The sequence below is a fragment of the Salvelinus namaycush genome, unplaced genomic scaffold (genome assembly GCF_016432855.1).
Source record: "Salvelinus namaycush isolate Seneca unplaced genomic scaffold, SaNama_1.0 Scaffold600, whole genome shotgun sequence".
Lineage (NCBI taxonomy): Eukaryota > Metazoa > Chordata > Actinopteri > Salmoniformes > Salmonidae > Salvelinus > Salvelinus namaycush.
The window spans coordinates 47,375-67,260 of NW_024061310.1; the positions used below are offsets into that span (position 1 = coordinate 47,375).

General features: G+C 39.7%; 1 protein-coding gene across 1 annotated transcript in view; it reads left to right on the forward strand.

Annotated features, from left to right (window-relative positions):
- Nucleotides 1-19,886, forward strand: part of cmc1 (C-x(9)-C motif containing 1) — a 31,789-nt gene that overhangs the window by 4,271 nt on the left and 7,632 nt on the right. Inside the window, exon 3 of the mRNA XM_038986926.1 lies at nt 9,279-9,369. Within this exon, the coding sequence (XP_038842854.1) occupies nt 9,279-9,369 (91 nt within the window). The remainder of the gene's footprint in view (nt 1-9,278; nt 9,370-19,886) is intronic.

The following is a 19,886-nucleotide window of genomic DNA, read 5'->3' on the forward strand; positions in this document are numbered from 1 at the left end:
TGTTTACTCTGATCAGAGACGGTGTGTTTACTCTGATCAGAGACGGTGTGTTTTCTTGGTGTTTACTCTGATCAGAGACGGTGTGTTTTCTTGGTGTTTACTCTGATCAGAGACGGTGTGTTTTCTTGGTGTTTACTCTGATCTGACGACGACCCGTAGTGCAGAAGCTTCTTTCTCCACTAGTCTACCAGAATGACATCACCTCTTCAAACCCATGCCCTGCCCTATTCTAAGACACGTGTCCTTACTACGGCACTGATTGGATCAGCTACTTCAGAACAGTCACATGTGTCCTTACTACGGCACTGATTGGATCAGCTACTTCAGAACAGTCACATGTGTCCTTACTACGGCACTGATTGGATCAGCTACTTCAGAACAGTCACATGTGTCCTTACTACGGCACTGATTGGATCAGCTACTTCAGAACAGTCACATGTGTCCTTACTACGGCACTGATTGGATCAGCTACTTCAGAACAGTCACATGTGTCCTTACTACGGCACTGATTGGATCAGCTACTTCAGAACAGTCACATGTGTCCTTACTACGGCACTGATTAGATCAGCTACTTCAGAACAGTCACATGTGTCCTTACTACGGCACTGATTGGATCAGCTACTTCAGAACAGTCACATGTGTCCTTACTACGGCACTGATTGGATCAGCTACTTCAGAACAGTCACATGTGTCCTTACTACGGGGCCTGATTGGATCAGCTACTTCAGAACAGTCACATGTGTCCTTACTACGGCACTGATTGGATCAGCTACTTCAGAACAGTCACATGTGTCCTTACTACGGCACTGATTGGATCAGCTACTTCAGAACAGTCACATGTGTCCTTACTACGGGGCCTGATTGGATCAGCTACTTCAGAACAGTCACATGTGTCCTTACTACGGGGCCTGATTGGATCAGCTACTTCAGAACAGTCACATGTGTCCTTACTACGGCACTGATTGGATCAGCTACTTCAGAACAGTCACATGTGTCCTTACTACGGCACTGATTGGATCAGCTACTTCAGAACAGTCACATGTGTCCTTACTACGGCACTGATTGGATCAGCTACTTCAGAACAGTCACATGTGTCCTTACTACGGCACTGATTGGATCAGCTACTTCAGAACAGTCACATGTGTCCTTACTACGGCACTGATTGGATCAGCTACTTCAGAACAGTCACATGTGTCCTTACTACGGCACTGATTAGATCAGCTACTTCAGAACAGTCACATGTGTCCTTACTACGGCACTGATTGGATCAGCTACTTCAGAACAGTCACATGTGTCCTTACTACGGCACTGATTGGATCAGCTACTTCAGAACAGTCACATGTGTCCTTACTACGGGGCCTGATTGGATCAGCTACTTCAGAACAGTCACATGTGTCCTTACTACGGCACTGATTGGATCAGCTACTTCAGAACAGTCACATGTGTCCTTACTACGGCACTGATTGGATCAGCTACTTCAGAACAGTCACATGTGTCCTTACTACGGGGCCTGATTGGATCAGCTACTTCAGAACAGTCACATGTGTCCTTACTACGGGGCCTGATTGGATCAGCTACTTCAGAACAGTCACATGTGTCCTTACTACGGCACTGATTGGATCAGCTACTTCAGAACAGTCACATGTGTCCTTACTACGGCACTGATTGGATCAGCTACTTCAGAACAGTCACATGTGTCCTTACTACGGCACTGATTGGATCAGCTACTTCAGAACAGTCAGCTCACCGTATCTCATCACATAGATGATTATGTAGAGTTGATTGATGTCAGTTTTGTCTGGGGACTCAGATTAGGAGATTATAATTTTAGTGGGGGGGGGGGGTGTTGTGATAATCCCTCACTAGTCCATACCTCCTCATGAAGGCCCCTTCCTCTCACTACCACGTAGTCTCTAGTGGAGATCACTGGATAATTGGCCGCGTGGCACCCTATTCCCTAATGGGTCCTGGGTAAAAGTAGTGCACTATGTAGGGAATAGGGTGCCATTGGGTCCTGGTCTAAAGTAGTGCACTATGTAGGGAATAGGGTGCCATTGGATCCTGGTCTAAAGTAGTGCACTATATAGGGAATAGGGTGTCAGTTGGGAGGCTGCCTCTGAGATCACTGTCACTGTGTTGGGTGACTACTGATGTGTGATGGGATACCAGAGGCAGTGTCAGGCCCCCAGTACAGTCCTCTGAGATCACTGTCACTGTGTTGGGTGACTACTGATGTGTGATGGGATACCAGCGGCAGTGTCAGGCCCCCAGTACAGTCCTCTGAGATCACTGTGTTGGGTGATGGGATACCAGAGGCGGTGTCAGGCCCCCAGTACAGTCCTCTGAGATCACTGTGTTGGGTGACTACTGATGTGTGATGGGATACCAGAGGCAGTGTCAGGCCCCCAGTACAGTCCTCTGAGATCACTGTGTTGGGTGACTACTGATGTGTGATGGGATACCAGAGGCGGTGTCAGGCCCCCAGTACAGTCCTCTGAGATCACTGTGTTGGGTGATGGGATACCAGAGGCGGTGTCAGGCCCCCAGTACAGTCCTCTGAGATCACTGTGTTGGGTGATGGGATACCAGAGGCAGTGTCAGACCCCCAGTACAGTCCTCTGAGATCACTGTCACTGTGTTGGGTGACTACTGATGTGTGATGGGATACCAGAGGCAGTGTCAGGCCCCCAGTACAGTCCTCTGAGATCACTGTGTTGGGTGACTACTGATGTGTGATGGGATACCAGAGGCAGTGTCAGACCCCCAGTACAGTCCTCTGAGATCACTGTGTTGGGTGATGGGATACCAGAGACAGTGTCAGACCCCCAGTACAGTCCTCTGAGATCACTATCACTGTGTTGGGTGACTACTGATGTGTGATGGGATACCAGAGGCGGTGTCAGGCCCCCAGTACAGTCCTCTGAGATCACTATCACTGTGTTGGGTGACTACTGATGTGTGATGGGATACCAGAGGCAGTGTCAGGCCCCCAAGTACAGTCCTCTGAGATCACTGTCACTGTGTTGGGTGACTACTGTTGTGTGATGGGATACCAGAGGCAGTGTCAGGCCCCCAGTACAGTCCTCTGAGATCACTATCACTGTGTTGGGTGACTACTGATGTGTGATGGGATACCAGAGGCAGTGTCAGGCCCCCAGTACAGTCCTCTGAGATCACTGTGTTGGGTGAGTACTGATGTGTGATGGGATACCAGAGGCAGTGTCAGGCCCCCAGTACAGTCCTCTGAGATCACTGTGTTGGGTGAGTACTGATGTGTGATGGGATACCAGAGGCAGTGTCAGGCCCCCAGTACAGTCCTCTGAGATCACTGTGTTGTGTGATGGGATACCAGAGGCGGTGTCAGGCCCCCAGTACAGTCCTCTGAGATCACTGTGTTGGGTGATGGGATACCAGAGGCGGTGTCAGGCCCCCAGTACAGTCCTCTGTGTTTCTGTTCTGCTGATTTACATTAGTCACACTGTTCTGCCTCGTCAAATTGCTTCTGCAGGTTTTTCTCCATTCTGATGAAAGCACGTCGTCGTCGTGGTGATAATCACGCTGATCATAACAGGGAGATTATTAGGATGAGTTTGCATCCCAAACGCTGCCCTATTCTCTATACAGTGTACTGCTGTTGAGCAGGGCCCTGGTCAACAACAAAAAGTAGTGCACTTCGTAGGGGTTAGGATACATTGTCATTTTGGGATGCATTCCATTGTTGTTTATGAGACGCTGGAGACGGGGGGGCGGGGGGGGGGGGGGGGGGGCTCAGCTAATTAAAGTCAGCCAAAGACCTGGCTAACAGCGTGAAGAGACGAGGCCAGGATCCTTCTGCACCTCTTTAGCACCACCAACACAATGGCACCTTTTCATCCACAACACCTTGATACCAGTTAAAGGATTGACAGGAGAAATATATATATTTATCTCTGTAGTCTAACGCAGTTCGGCCTAATGGCCAACTCCCTCTCTGTATGATTCACCTTGCACTCAGATGTTTGTCAGGGTCTCAACTGCTTGGACAAACATCATGTCTTTTTTATGAAATGGTTAGAAAATGAGAATCCTTGTTAAGTCGACCATCTCAGCCCTAAATGTGTCTTCTACGGTCTAACTAAAAGAGACACACAGAGTTCTGTATGTTATTCAGAGTTACTATAGACCTCGTTGGTTTACAGAGTTACTATAGACCTCGTTGGTTTACAGAGTTACTATAGACCTCGTTGGTTTACAGAGTTACTATAGACCTCGTTGGTTTACAGAGTTACTATAGACCTCGTTGGTTTACAGAGTTACTATAGACCTCGTTGGTTTACAGAGTTCTGTATGTTATTCAGAGTTACTATAGACCTCGTTGGTTTACAGAGTTACTATAGACCTCGTTGGTTTACAGAGTTACTATAGACCTCGTTGGTTTACAGAGTTACTATAGACCTCGTTGGTTTACAGAGTTACTATAGACCTCGTTGGTTTACAGAGTTACTATAGACCTCGTTGGTTTACAGAGTAACTATAGACCTCGTTGGTTTTCAGAGTTCTGTATGTTATTTAGAGTAACTATAGACCTCGTTGGTTTACAGAGTTACTATAGACCTCGTTGGTTTACAGAGTTACTATAGACCTCGTTGGTTTACAGAGTTACTATAGACCTCGTTGGTTTACAGAGTAACTATAGACCTCGTTGGTTTACAGAGTTCTGTATGTTATTTAGAGTTACTATAGACCTCGTTGGTTTACAGAGTTACTATAGACCTCGTTGGTTTACAGAGTTCTGTATGTTATTCAGAGTTACTATAGACCTCGTTGGTTTACAGAGTAGCTATAGACCTCGTTGGTTTACAGAGTTCTGTATGTTATTCAGAGTTACTATAGACCTCGTTGGTTTACAGAGTTACTATAGACCTTGTTGGTTTACAGAGTAACTATAGACCTCGTTGGTTTACAGACTAACTATAGACCTCGTTGGTTTACAGAGTTCTGTATGTTATTCAGAGTAACTATAGACCTCGTTGGTTTACAGAGTAACTATAGACCTCGTTGGTTTACAGAGTTACTATAGACCTCGTTGGTTTACAGAGTAACTATAGACCTCGTTGGTTTACAGAGTAACTATAGACCTCGTTGGTTTACAGAGTAACTATAGACCTCGTTGGTTTACAGAGTAACTATAGACCTCGTTGGTTTACAGAGTTCTATATGTTATTCAGAGTAACTATAGACCTCGTTGGTTTACAGACTAACTATAGACCTCGTTGGTTTACAGAGTAACTATAGACCTCGTTGGTTTACAGAGTTACTATAGACCTCGTTGGTTTACAGAGTAACTATAGACCTCGTTGGTTTACAGAGTTCTATATGTTATTCAGAGTAACTATAGACCTCGTTGGTTTACAGAGTAACTATAGACCTCGTTGGTTTACAGAGTAACTATAGACCTCGTTGGTTTACAGAGTAACTATAGACCTCGTTGGTTTACAGAGTTCTATATGTTATTCAGAGTAACTATAGACCTCGTTGGTTTACAGAGTTACTATAGACCTCGTTGGTTTACAGAGTTACTATAGACCTCGTTGGTTTACAGAGTTCTGTATGTTATTCAGAGTTACTATAGACCTCGTTGGTTTACAGAGTTACTATAGACCTCGTTGGTTTACAGAGTTACTATAGACCTCGTTGGTTTACAGAGTTACTATAGACCTCGTTGGTTTACAGAGTTACTATAGACCTCGTTGGTTTACAGAGTAACTATAGACCTCGTTGGTTTACAGAGTTACTATAGACCTCGTTGGTTTACAGAGTAACTATAGACCTCGTTGGTTTTCAGAGTTCTGTATGTTATTTAGAGTAACTATAGACCTCGTTGGTTTACAGAGTTACTATAGACCTCGTTGGTTTACAGAGTTACTATAGACCTCGTTGGTTTACAGAGTTCTGTATGTTATTTAGAGTAACTATATACCTCGTTGGTTTACAGAGTTACTATAGACCTCGTTGGTTTACAGAGTTACTATAGACCTCGTTGGTTTACAGAGTAACTGTAGACCTCGTTGGTTTACAGAGTTACTATAGACCTCGTTGGTTTACAGAGTTACTATAGACCTCGTTGGTTTACAGAGTTACTATAGACCTCGTTGGTTTACAGAGTTACTATAGACCTCGTTGGTTTACAGAGTTCTGTATGTTATTTAGAGTAACTATAGACCTCGTTGGTTTACAGAGTTACTATAGACCTCGTTGGTTTACAGAGTTACTATAGAACTCGTTGGTTTACAGAGTTACTATAGACCTCGTTGGTTTACAGAGTTACTATAGACCTCGTTGGTTTACAGAGTTACTATAGACCTCGTTGGTTTACAGAGTTACTATAGACCTCGTTGGTTTACAGAGTAACTGTAGACCTCGTTGGTTTACAGAGTTCTGTATGTTATTCAGAGTAACTATAGACCTCGTTGGTTTACAGAGTTACTATAGACCTCGTTGGTTTACAGAGTTACTATAGACCTCGTTGGTTTACAGAGTTACTATAGACCTCGTTGGTTTACAGAGTTCTGTATGTTATTCAGACTACCTATAGATCATTAGTGTTGAGCGATTAACGTCCATTTCCTATTTCTTCCGGTTATTAAACAACTACTTGACCGATGTCGTTTCAATTACTTGAATTCCATTTAGTTCGTTTTTTTTGGGGAGCCCAAATCATTCATGAGAGAAATCAGAGAAATCAAGTCAATAACGATGTGGGGAAGCGCTGGGTTGAAGGGAGTTGTAGTTTCCATAAGTAAATATTCAACCTAGTTCAGCGCAGAAACGTGATAATGAACTACACTGAACAAAACATATAAGCGCAACATGTAAATTTTGTGCAAAAATTGGTTTACATCCCTGTCAGGGAGCATTTCTCCTTTGCCAAGATAATCCGTCCACCTAACAGATGTGGCATATTGTGCTGGGGACAATAAAAGGCCACTCAAAAATGTGCAGTTTTGTCAAACAACACAATGCCATGTTGAGGGAGCACGCAATTGGCATGCTGACTGCAGGAATGTCCACCAGAGCTGTTGCCAGAGGCTTGAATGTTAATTTCTCTACCATAAGCCACCTCCAATGTCGTTTTAGACATTTTGGCAGTTACGTCCAACCGGACTAAAAATCACAGACCAGGTGTAACCACTCCATCCCAGGGATCGTCTGAGACCAGCCACCAGGACAGCTGATGAAACTCAGGAGTATTTCTGTCTGTCATAAAGCTCTTTTTGGGGGGGGGGGGAAACTAATTCTGATTGGCTGGTTTCCTTATATGAACTGTAACTTGGTTAAAATCTTTAAATTGTTGCGTTTTATATTTTTTGCTCAGTGTATAATGACCATAATCCATTGCACCATTTTTTTATGACACAGAGACGGATCAAAGAGGTGAAGCGAGACGTTTCACTCTTCACTAAAATCTGTCCAAAATTAATCCCAATGCGTTAAAATGATCTTATTTTTGGACCTAAGCTTGTCGCCCGCCTTTGGGACAAACACTCCCATTTTGTTAGGGCAGCGATATGAGTATTACGCCTGCTACGTTAAATACACACAGACTGCATAGACCACATGGGGCGGCAGGGTAGCCTAGTGGTTAGAGCGTTGGACTAGTAACCGAAAGGTCGCAAGATTGAATCCCCAAGCTGACACGGTACAAATCTGTCGTTCTGCCACTGAACAAGGCAGTTAACAGTTAACTAGGCCGTCATTGAAAATAAGAATTAGTTCTTAACTGACTTGCCTAGTTAAATAAAGGTAAATTAAAATGACAGAGGACTGTACACAACTAGGAGAGGGGGTAGAGACAGTTAGTGCTTTATCTTCTGTTGAAGAACTAGTCAAAAAAAAATTACATTTACATTTTAGTCATTTAGCAGACGCTCTTATCCAGAGCGACTTACAGTAGAGTGCATACATTTTATTACATACATTTTTATTACATTTTACATACTGAGACAAGGATATCCCTACCGGCCAAACCCTCCCTAACCCGGACGACGCTATGCCAATTGTGCGTCGCCCCACGGACCTCCCGGTTGCGGCCGGCTGCGACAGAGCCTGGGCGCGAACCCAGAGACTCTGGTGGCGCAGCTAGCACTGCGATGCAGGGCCCTAGACCACTGCGCCACCCGGGAGGTTGGCGCAAATGATTTGAGCAGACCGCTCTGCAGTGTACTTAGGCACGCTAGCTAAATAGGATGACTTAGGCCTCTCCTCTGTATGAATAGAAAGCCCTATTGACTCAGTATGGGGAGCACTGGGCGCTAGATGGCCTGGCTGGCTGCTTCTGCCTGAGCAGAGATCAGATAACCAACCTCATAAAGCACTATTCTACATGTAATGGCCTCTCCTCTGTATTAATAGAAAGCCCTATTGACTCAGCACTATTCTACATGTATGGCCTCTCCTCTGTATGAATAGAAAGCCCTATTGACTCAGCACTATTCTACATGTATGGCCTCTCCTCTGTATGAATAGAAAGCCCTATTGACTCAGTATGGGGAGCACTGGGCGCTAGATGGCCTGGCTGGCTGCTTCTGCCTGAGCAGAGATCAGATAACCAACCTCATTAAGCACCATTCTACATGTAATGGCCTCTCCTCTGTATGAATAGTTTAGATTGCTTTTCCATTCATATTAATAGCCAGATGGACCTGGTCTGTGTGAAAGACATTGTTATAATGGACCATACCAGCCAGATGGTTGTGGACAGAAACACCAACCACAAGTATGAATACATATGATGGAGTCTCTCTTTTTAACTTCAGCCTGGCGGTAGAGGAAGCATTGGTGCTGTGGTAAGATAAGAGGCCTGTCAGTACTCACTACGGTAGTATCTACGTTCACCAGGCTTGTCACCGTGTGGCAGAGATGCCTAGCAGAGACAGTATGGTTGGCTGTCCCCTCTCTCTCCTCTCAGCCTGTGGCTACACTCAGATTGGCAGAGAGGGGGACAGATTTGAAAAAGACATGACTTGTTTACACTGGGGCTCTTATCCTGGCTGCCTTTAAAAAAAAGTCCCTGTCAGTGGTGATGTACTGGTTAAATCTGTCTCCTTCCATCTATCTGGTTTCAGCGTTCAACCACTGCTGTAAAGAGACTGGCTTTCTGATGGTGTTAATGTACTGGTTAAATCTGTCTCCTTCCATCTATCTGGTTTCAGCGTTCAACCACTGCTGTAAAGAGACTGGCTTCCTGATGGTGTTAATGTACTGGTTAAATCTGTCTCCTTCCATCTATCTGGTTTCAGCGTTCAACCACTGCTGTAAAGAGACTGGCTTCCTGATGGTGTTCAAGTGTCGGGATGAGAACGCTGCCCTGAAGGAGTGTCTCACCGTACAGTGAGTCAACTAACTCACACCCCATGTCATCAATAAGGCTTCATAAAACATCTCTTTTCTTTACAGTTTAAAACACATAGATTTATTTCATGTTTTTTAACCATTTAACAAACTATATAAAGTCCAATACATTTATTTTTTTCTGGTATATTCTTCATACTAGTTCTGACTCAGTGTTCAAATGATAACTGTTCTTCATACTAGTTCTGACTCAGTGTTCTAATGATAACTGTTCTTCATACTAGTTCTGACTCAGTGTTCTAATGATAACTGTTCTTCATACTAGTTCTGACTCAGTGTTCTAATGATAACTGTTCTTCATACTAGTTCTGACTCAGTGCTCTAATGATAACTGTTCTTCATACTAGTTCTGACTCAGTGCTCTAATGATAACTGTTCTTAATACTAGTTCTGACTCAGTGTTCTAATGATAACTGTTCTTCATACTAGTTCTGACTCAGTGTTCTAATGATAACTGTTCTTCATACTAGTTCTGACTCAGTGTTCTAATGATAACTGTTCTTCATACTAGTTCTGACTCAGTGCTCTAATGATAACTGTTCTTCATACTAGTTCTGACTCAGTGCTCTAATGATAACTGTTCTTCATACTAGTTCTGACTCAGTGTTCTAATGATAACTGTTCTTCATACTAGTTCTGACTCAGTGCTCTAATGATAACTGTTCTTCATACTAGTTCTGACTCAGTGTTCTAATGATAACTGTTCTTCATACTAGTTCTGACTCAGTGTTCTAATGATAACTGTTCTTCATACTGACTCAGTGTTCTAATGATAACTGTTCTTCATACTAGTTCTGACTCAGTGTTCTAATGATAACTGTTCTTCATACTGACTCAGTGTTCTAATGATAACTGTTCTTCATACTAGTTCTGACTCAGTGTTCTAATGATAACTGTTCTTCATACTAGTTCTGACTCAGTGTTCTAATGATAACTGTTCTTCATACTAGTTCTGACTCAGTGTTCTAATGATAACTGTTCTTCATACTGACTCAGTGTTCTAATGATAACTGTTCTTCATACTAGTTCTGACTCAGTGTTCTAATGATAACTGTTCTTCATACTAGTTCTGACTCAGTGTTCTAATGATAACTGTTCTTCATACTAGTTCTGACTCAGTGCTCTAATGATAACTGTTCTTCATACTAGTTCTGACTCAGTGCTCTAATGATAACTGTTCTTCATACTAGTTCTGACTCAGTGCTCTAATGATAACTGTTCTTCATACTAGTTCTGACTCAGTGCTCTAATGATAACTGTTCTTCATACTAGTTCTGACTCAGTGCTCTAATGATAACTGTTCTTCATACTAGTTCTGACTCAGTGCTCTAATGATAACTGTTCTTCATACTAGTTCTGACTCAGTGCTCTAATGATAACTGTTCTTCATACTAGTTCTGACTCAGTGTTCTAATGATAACTGTTCTTCATACTAGTTCTGACTCAGTGTTCTAATGATAACTGTTCTTCATACTAGTTCTGACTCAGTGTTCTAATGATAACTGTTCTTCATACTAGTTCTGACTCAGTGTTCTAATGATAACTGTTCTTCATACTAGTTCTGACTCAGTGCTCTAATGATAACTGTTCTTCATACTAGTTCTGACTCAGTGTTTTAATGATAACTGTTCTTCATACTAGTTCTGACTCAGTGTTCTAATGATAACTGTTCTTCATACTGACTCAGTGTTCTAATGATAACTGTTCTTCATACTAGTTCTGACTCAGTGTTCTAATGATAACTGTTCTTCATACTGACTCAGTGTTCTAATGATAACTGTTCTTCATACTAGTTCTGACTCAGTGCTCTAATGATAACTGTTCTTCATACTAGTTCTGACTCAGTGTTCTAATGATAACTGTTCTTCATACTAGTTCTGACTCAGTGTTCTAATGATAACTGTTCTTCATACTAGTTCTGCCTCAGTGCTCTAATGATAACTGTTCTTCATACTAGTTCTGACTCAGTGCTCTAATGATAACTGTTCTTCATACTAGTTCTGACTCAGTGTTCTAATGATAACTGTTCTTCATACTAGTTCTGACTCAGTGTTCTAATGATAACTGTTCTTCATACTAGTTCTGACTCAGTGCTCTAATGATAACTGTTCTTCATACTAGTTCTGACTCAGTGCTCTAATGATAACTGTTCTTCATACTAGTTCTGACTCAGTGCTCTAATGATAACTGTTCTTCATACTAGTTCTGACTCAGTGCTCTAATGATAACTGTTCTTCATACTAGTTCTGACTCAGTGCTCTAATGATAACTGTTCTTCATACTAGTTCTGACTCAGTGCTCTAATGATAACTGTTCTTCATACTAGTTCTGACTCAGTGTTCTAATGATAACTGTTCTTCATACTAGTTCTGACTCAGTGTTCTAATGATAACTGTTCTTCATACTAGTTCTGACTCAGTGTTCTAATGATAACTGTTCTTCATACTAGTTCTGACTCAGTGTTCTAATGATAACTGTTCTTCATACTGACTCAGTGTTCTAATGATAACTGTTCTTCATACTAGTTCTGACTCAGTGTTCTAATGATAACTGTTCTTCATACTGACTCAGTGTTCTAATGATAACTGTTCTTCATACTAGTTCTGACTCAGTGCTCTAATGATAACTGTTCTTCATACTAGTTCTGACTCAGTGTTCTAATGATAACTGTTCTTCATACTAGTTCTGACTCAGTGTTCTAATGATAACTGTTCTTCATACTAGTTCTGACTCAGTGCTCTAATGATAACTGTTCTTCATACTAGTTCTGACTCAGTGCTCTAATGATAACTGTTCTTCATACTAGTTCTGACTCAGTGTTCTAATGATAACTGTTCTTCATACTAGTTCTGACTCAGTGTTCTAATGATAACTGTTCTTCATACTAGTTCTGACTCAGTGTTCTAATGATAACTGTTCTTCATACTAGTTCTGACTCAGTGTTCTAATGATAACTGTTCTTCATACTAGTTCTGACTCAGTGTTCTAATGATAACTGTTCTTCATACTAGTTCTGACTCAGTGCTCTAATGATAACTGTTCTTCATACTGACTCAGTGTTCTAATGATAACTGTTATTCATACTGACTCAGTGTTCTAATGATAACTGTTCTTCATACTAGTTCTGACTCAGTGTTCTAATGATAACTGTTCTTCATACTAGTTCTGACTCAGTGTTCTAATGATAACTGTTCTTCATACTAGTTCTGACTCAGTGTTCTAATGATAACTGTTCTTCATACTAGTTCTGACTCAGTGCTCTAATGATAACTGTTCTTCATACTAGTTCTGACTCAGTGCTCTAATGATAACTGTTCTTCATACTAGTTCTGACTCAGTGCTCTAATGATAACTGTTCTTCATACTAGTTCTGACTCAGTGTTCTAATGATAACTGTTCTTCATACTAGTTCTGACTCAGTGTTCTAATGATAACTGTTCTTCATACTAGTTCTGACTCAGTGCTCTAATGATAACTGTTCTTCATACTAGTTCTGACTCAGTGTTCTAATGATAACTGTTCTTCATACTAGTTCTGACTCAGTGTTCTAATGATAACTGTTCTTCATACTAGTTCTGACTCAGTGTTCTAATGATAACTGTTCTTCATACTAGTTCTGACTCAGTGTTCTAATGATAACTGTTCTTCATACTAGTTCTGACTCAGTGTTCTAATGATAACTGTTCTTCATACTAGTTCTGACTCAGTGCTCTAATGATAACTGTTCTTCATACTAGTTCTGACTCAGTGCTCTAATGATAACTGTTCTTCATACTAGTTCTGACTCAGTGCTCTAATGATAACTGTTCTTCATACTAGTTTTGACTCAGTGTTCTAATGATAACTGTTCTTCATACTAGTTCTGACTCAGTGTTCTAATGATAACTGTTCTTCATACTAGTTCTGACTCAGTGCTCTAATGATAACTGTTCTTCATACTAGTTCTGACTCAGTGCTCTAATGATAACTGTTCTTCATACTAGTTCTGACTCAGTGTTCTAATGATAACTGTTCTTCATACTAGTTCTGACTCAGTGTTCTAATGATAACTGTTCTTCATACTAGTTCTGACTCAGTGCTCTAATGATAACTGTTCTTCATACTGACTCAGTGCTCTAATGATAACTGTTCTTCATACTAGTTCTGACTCAGTGTTCTAATGATAACTGTTCTTCATACTAGTTCTGACTCAGTGTTCTGATGATAACTGTTCTTCATACTGACTCAGTGTTCTAATGATAACTGTTCTTCATACTAGTTCTGACTCAGTGCTCTAATGATAACTGTTCTTCATACTAGTTCTGACTCAGTGTTCTAATGATAACTGTTCTTCATACTAGTTCTGACTCAGTGTTCTAATGATAACTGTTCTTCATACTAGTTCTGACTCAGTGCTCTAATGATAACTGTTCTTCATACTGACTCAGTGCTCTAATGATAACTGTTCTTCATACTAGTTCTGACTCAGTGTTCTAATGATAACTGATCTTCATACTAGTTCTGACTCAGTGTTCTAATGATAACTGTTCTTCATACTAGTTCTGACTCAGTGTTCTGATGATAACTGTTCTTCATACTAGTTCTGACTCAGTGTTCTGATGATAACTGTTCTTCATACTAGTTCTGACTCAGTGTTCTAATGATAACTGTTCTTCATACTAGTTCTGACTCAGTGTTCTGATGATAACTGTTCTTCATACTAGTTCTGACTCAGTGTTCTAATGATAACTGTTCTTCATACTGACTTAGTGTTCTAATGATAACTGTTCTTCATACTAGTTCTGACTCAGTGCTCTAATGATAACTGTTCTTCATACTAGTTCTGACTCAGTGTTCTAATGATAACTGTTCTTCATACTAGTTCTGACTCAGTGTTCTAATGATAACTGTTCTTCATACTAGTTCTGACTCAGTGCTCTAATGATAACTGTTCTTCATACTAGTTCTGACTCAGTGTTCTAATGATAACTGTTCTTCATACTGACTCAGTGTTCTAATGATAACTGTTCTTCATACTAGTTCTGACTCAGTGTTCTAATGATAACTGTTCTTCATACTGACTCAGTGTTCTAATGATAACTGTTCTTCATACTAGTTCTGACTCAGTGCTCTAATGATAACTGTTCTTCATACTAGTTCTGACTCAGTGTTCTAATGATAACTGTTCTTCATACTAGTTCTGACTCAGTGTTCTAATGATAACTGTTCTTCATACTAGTTCTGACTCAGTGCTCTAATGATAACTGTTCTTCATACTAGTTCTGACTCAGTGCTCTAATGATAACTGTTCTTCATACTAGTTCTGACTCAGTGTTCTAATGATAACTGTTCTTCATACTGACTGTGTTCTAATGATAACTGTTCTTCATACTAGTTCTGACTCAGTGTTCTAATGATAACTGTTCTTCATACTAGTTCTGACTCAGTGCTCTAATGATAACTGTTCTTCATACTAGTTCTGACTCAGTGCTCTAATGATAACTGTTCTTCATACTAGTTCTGACTCAGTGCTCTAATGATAACTGTTCTTCATACTAGTTCTGACTCAGTGCTCTAATGATAACTGTTCTTCATACTAGTTCTGACTCAGTGCTCTAATGATAACTGTTCTTCATACTAGTTCTGACTCAGTGCTCTAATGATAACTGTTCTTCATACTAGTTCTGACTCAGTGCTCTAATGATAACTGTTCTTCATACTAGTTCTGACTCAGTGCTCTAATGATAACTGTTCTTCATACTAGTTCTGACTCAGTGTTCTAATGATAACTGTTCTTCATACTAGTTCTGACTCAGTGCTCTAATGATAACTGTTCTTCATACTAGTTCTGACTCAGTGTTCTAATGATAACTGTTCTTCATACTAGTTCTGACTCAGTGTTCTAATGATAACTGTTCTTCATACTGACTCAGTGTTCTAATGATAACTGTTCTTCATACTAGTTCTGACTCAGTGTTCTAATGATAACTGTTCTTCATACTGACTCAGTGTTCTAATGATAACTGTTCTTCATACTAGTTCTGACTCAGTGCTCTAATGATAACTGTTCTTCATACTAGTTCTGACTCAGTGCTCTAATGATAACTGTTCTTCATACTAGTTCTGACTCAGTGCTCTAATAATAACTGTTCTTCATACTAGTTCTGACTCAGTGCTCTAATGATAACTGTTCTTCATACTAGTTCTGACTCAGTGCTCTAATGATAACTGTTCTTCATACTAGTTCTGACTCAGTGCTCTAATGATAACTGTTCTTCATACTAGTTCTGACTCAGTGCTCTAATGATAACTGTTCTTCATACTAGTTCTGACTCAGTGTTCTAATGATAACTGTTCTTCATACTAGTTCTGACTCAGTGTTCTAATGATAACTGTTCTTCATACTGACTCAGTGTTCTAATGATAACTGTTCTTCATACTAGTTCTGACTCAGTGTTCTAATGATAACTGTTCTTCATACTGACTCAGTGTTCTAATGATAACTGTTCTTCATACTAGTTCTGACTCAGTGCTCTAATGATAACTGTTCTTCATACTAGTTCTGACTCAGTGTTCTAATGATAACTGTTCTTCATACTAGTTCTGACTCAGTGTTCTAATGATAACTGTTCTTCATACTAGTTCTGACTCAGTGCTCTAATGATAACTGTTCTTCATACTAGTTCTGACTCAGTGCTCTAATGATAACTGTTCTTCATACTAGTTCTGACTCAGTGTTCTAATGATAACTGTTCTTCATACTAGTTCTGACTCAGTGTTCTAATGATAACTGTTCTTCATACTAGTTCTGACTCAGTGTTCTAATGATAACTGTTCTTCATACTGACTCAGTGTTCTAATGATAACTGTTCTTCATACTAGTTCTGACTCAGTGCTCTAATGATAACTGTTCTTCATACTAGTTCTGACTCAGTGTTCTAATGATAACTGTTCTTCATACTAGTTCTGACTCAGTGTTCTAATGATAACTGTTCTTCATACTAGTTCTGACTCAGTGCTCTAATGATAACTGTTCTTCATACTAGTTCTGACTCAGTGCTCTAATGATAACTGTTCTTCATACTAGTTCTGACTCAGTGTTCTAATGATAACTGTTCTTCATACTAGTTCTGACTCAGTGTTCTAATGATAACTGTTCTTCATACTAGTTCTGACTCAGTGCTCTAATGATAACTGTTCTTCATACTAGTTCTGACTCAGTGCTCTAATGATAACTGTTCTTCATACTAGTTCTGACTCAGTGCTCTAATGATAACTGTTCTTCATACTAGTTCTGACTCAGTGCTCTAATGATAACTGTTCTTCATACTAGTTCTGACTCAGTGCTCTAATGATAACTGTTCTTCATACTAGTTCTGACTCAGTGCTCTAATGATAACTGTTCTTCATACTAGTTCTGACTCAGTGTTCTAATGATAACTGTTCTTCATACTAGTTCTGACTCAGTGTTCTAATGATAACTGTTCTTCATACTAGTTCTGACTCAGTGTTCTAATGATAACTGTTCTTCATACTAGTTCTGACTCAGTGTTCTAATGATAACTGTTCTTCATACTGACTCAGTGTTCTAATGATAACTGTTCTTCATACTAGTTCTGACTCAGTGCTCTAATGATAACTGTTCTTCATACTAGTTCTGACTCAGTGCTCTAATGATAACTGTTCTTCATACTAGTTCTGACTCAGTGTTCTGATGATAACTGTTCTTCATACTAGTTCTGACTCAGTGTTCTGATGATAACTGTTCTTCATACTGACTCAGTGTTCTAATGATAACTGTTCTTCATACTAGTTCTGACTCAGTGCTCTAATGATAACTGTTCTTCATACTAGTTCTGACTCAGTGTTCTAATGATAACTGTTCTTCATACTAGTTCTGACTCAGTGTTCTAATGATAACTGTTCTTCATACTAGTTCTGACTCAGTGCTCTAATGATAACTGTTCTTCATACTGACTCAGTGCTCTAATGATAACTGTTCTTCATACTAGTTCTGACTCAGTGTTCTAATGATAACTGATCTTCATACTAGTTCTGACTCAGTGTTCTAATGATAACTGTTCTTCATACTAGTTCTGACTCAGTGTTCTGATGATAACTGTTCTTCATACTAGTTCTGACTCAGTGTTCTGATGATAACTGTTCTTCATACTAGTTCTGACTCAGTGTTCTAATGATAACTGTTCTTCATACTAGTTCTGACTCAGTGTTCTGATGATAACTGTTCTTCATACTAGTTCTGACTCAGTGTTCTAATGATAACTGTTCTTCATACTGACTTAGTGTTCTAATGATAACTGTTCTTCATACTAGTTCTGACTCAGTGCTCTAATGATAACTGTTCTTCATACTAGTTCTGACTCAGTGTTCTAATGATAACTGTTCTTCATACTAGTTCTGACTCAGTGTTCTAATGATAACTGTTCTTCATACTAGTTCTGACTCAGTGCTCTAATGATAACTGTTCTTCATACTAGTTCTGACTCAGTGTTCTAATGATAACTGTTCTTCATACTGACTCAGTGTTCTAATGATAACTGTTCTTCATACTAGTTCTGACTCAGTGTTCTAATGATAACTGTTCTTCATACTGACTCAGTGTTCTAATGATAACTGTTCTTCATACTAGTTCTGACTCAGTGCTCTAATGATAACTGTTCTTCATACTAGTTCTGACTCAGTGTTCTAATGATAACTGTTCTTCATACTAGTTCTGACTCAGTGTTCTAATGATAACTGTTCTTCATACTAGTTCTGACTCAGTGCTCTAATGATAACTGTTCTTCATACTAGTTCTGACTCAGTGCTCTAATGATAACTGTTCTTCATACTAGTTCTGACTCAGTGTTCTAATGATAACTGTTCTTCATACTGACTGTGTTCTAATGATAACTGTTCTTCATACTAGTTCTGACTCAGTGTTCTAATGATAACTGTTCTTCATACTAGTTCTGACTCAGTGCTCTAATGATAACTGTTCTTCATACTAGTTCTGACTCAGTGCTCTAATGATAACTGTTCTTCATACTAGTTCTGACTCAGTGCTCTAATGATAACTGTTCTTCATACTAGTTCTGACTCAGTGCTCTAATGATAACTGTTCTTCATACTAGTTCTGACTCAGTGCTCTAATGATAACTGTTCTTCATACTAGTTCTGACTCAGTGCTCTAATGATAACTGTTCTTCATACTAGTTCTGACTCAGTGCTCTAATGATAACTGTTCTTCATACTAGTTCTGACTCAGTGCTCTAATGATAACTGTTATTCATACTAGTTCTGACTCAGTGTTCTAATGATAACTGTTCTTCATACTAGTTCTGACTCAGTGCTCTAATGATAACTGTTCTTCATACTAGTTCTGACTCAGTGTTCTAATGATAACTGTTCTTCATACTAGTTCTGACTCAGTGTTCTAATGATAACTGTTCTTCATACTGACTCAGTGTTCTAATGATAACTGTTCTTCATACTAGTTCTGACTCAGTGTTCTAATGATAACTGTTCTTCATACTGACTCAGTGTTCTAATGATAACTGTTCTTCATACTAGTTCTGACTCAGTGCTCTAATGATAACTGTTCTTCATACTAGTTCTGACTCAGTGCTCTAATGATAACTGTTCTTCATACTAGTTCTGACTCAGTGCTCTAATAATAACTGTTCTTCATACTAGTTCTGACTCAGTGCTCTAATGATAACTGTTCTTCATACTAGTTCTGACTCAGTGCTCTAATGATAACTGTTCTTCATACTAGTTCTGACTCAGTGCTCTAATGATAACTGTTCTTCATACTAGTTCTGACTCAGTGCTCTAATGATAACTGTTCTTCATACTAGTTCTGACTCAGTGTTCTAATGATAACTGTTCTTCATACTAGTTCTGACTCAGTGTTCTAATGATAACTTCTTCATACTGACTCAGTGTTCTAATGATAACTGTTCTTCATACTAGTTCTGACTCAGTGTTCTAATGATAACTGTTCTTCATACTGACTCAGTGTTCTAATGATAACTGTTCTTCATACTAGTTCTGACTCAGTGCTCTAATGATAACTGTTCTTCATACTAGTTCTGACTCAGTGTTCTAATGATAACTGTTCTTCATACTAGTTCTGACTCAGTGTTCTAATGATAACTGTTCTTCATACTAGTTCTGACTCAGTGCTCTAATGATAACTGTTCTTCATACTAGTTCTGACTCAGTGCTCTAATGATAACTGTTCTTCATACTAGTTCTGACTCAGTGTTCTAATGATAACTGTTCTTCATACTAGTTCTGACTCAGTGTTCTAATGATAACTGTTCTTCATACTAGTTCTGACTCAGTGTTCTAATGATAACTGTTCTTCATACTGACTCAGTGTTCTAATGATAACTGTTCTTCATACTAGTTCTGACTCAGTGCTCTAATGATAACTGTTCTTCATACTAGTTCTGACTCAGTGTTCTAATGATAACTGTTCTTCATACTAGTTCTGACTCAGTGTTCTAATG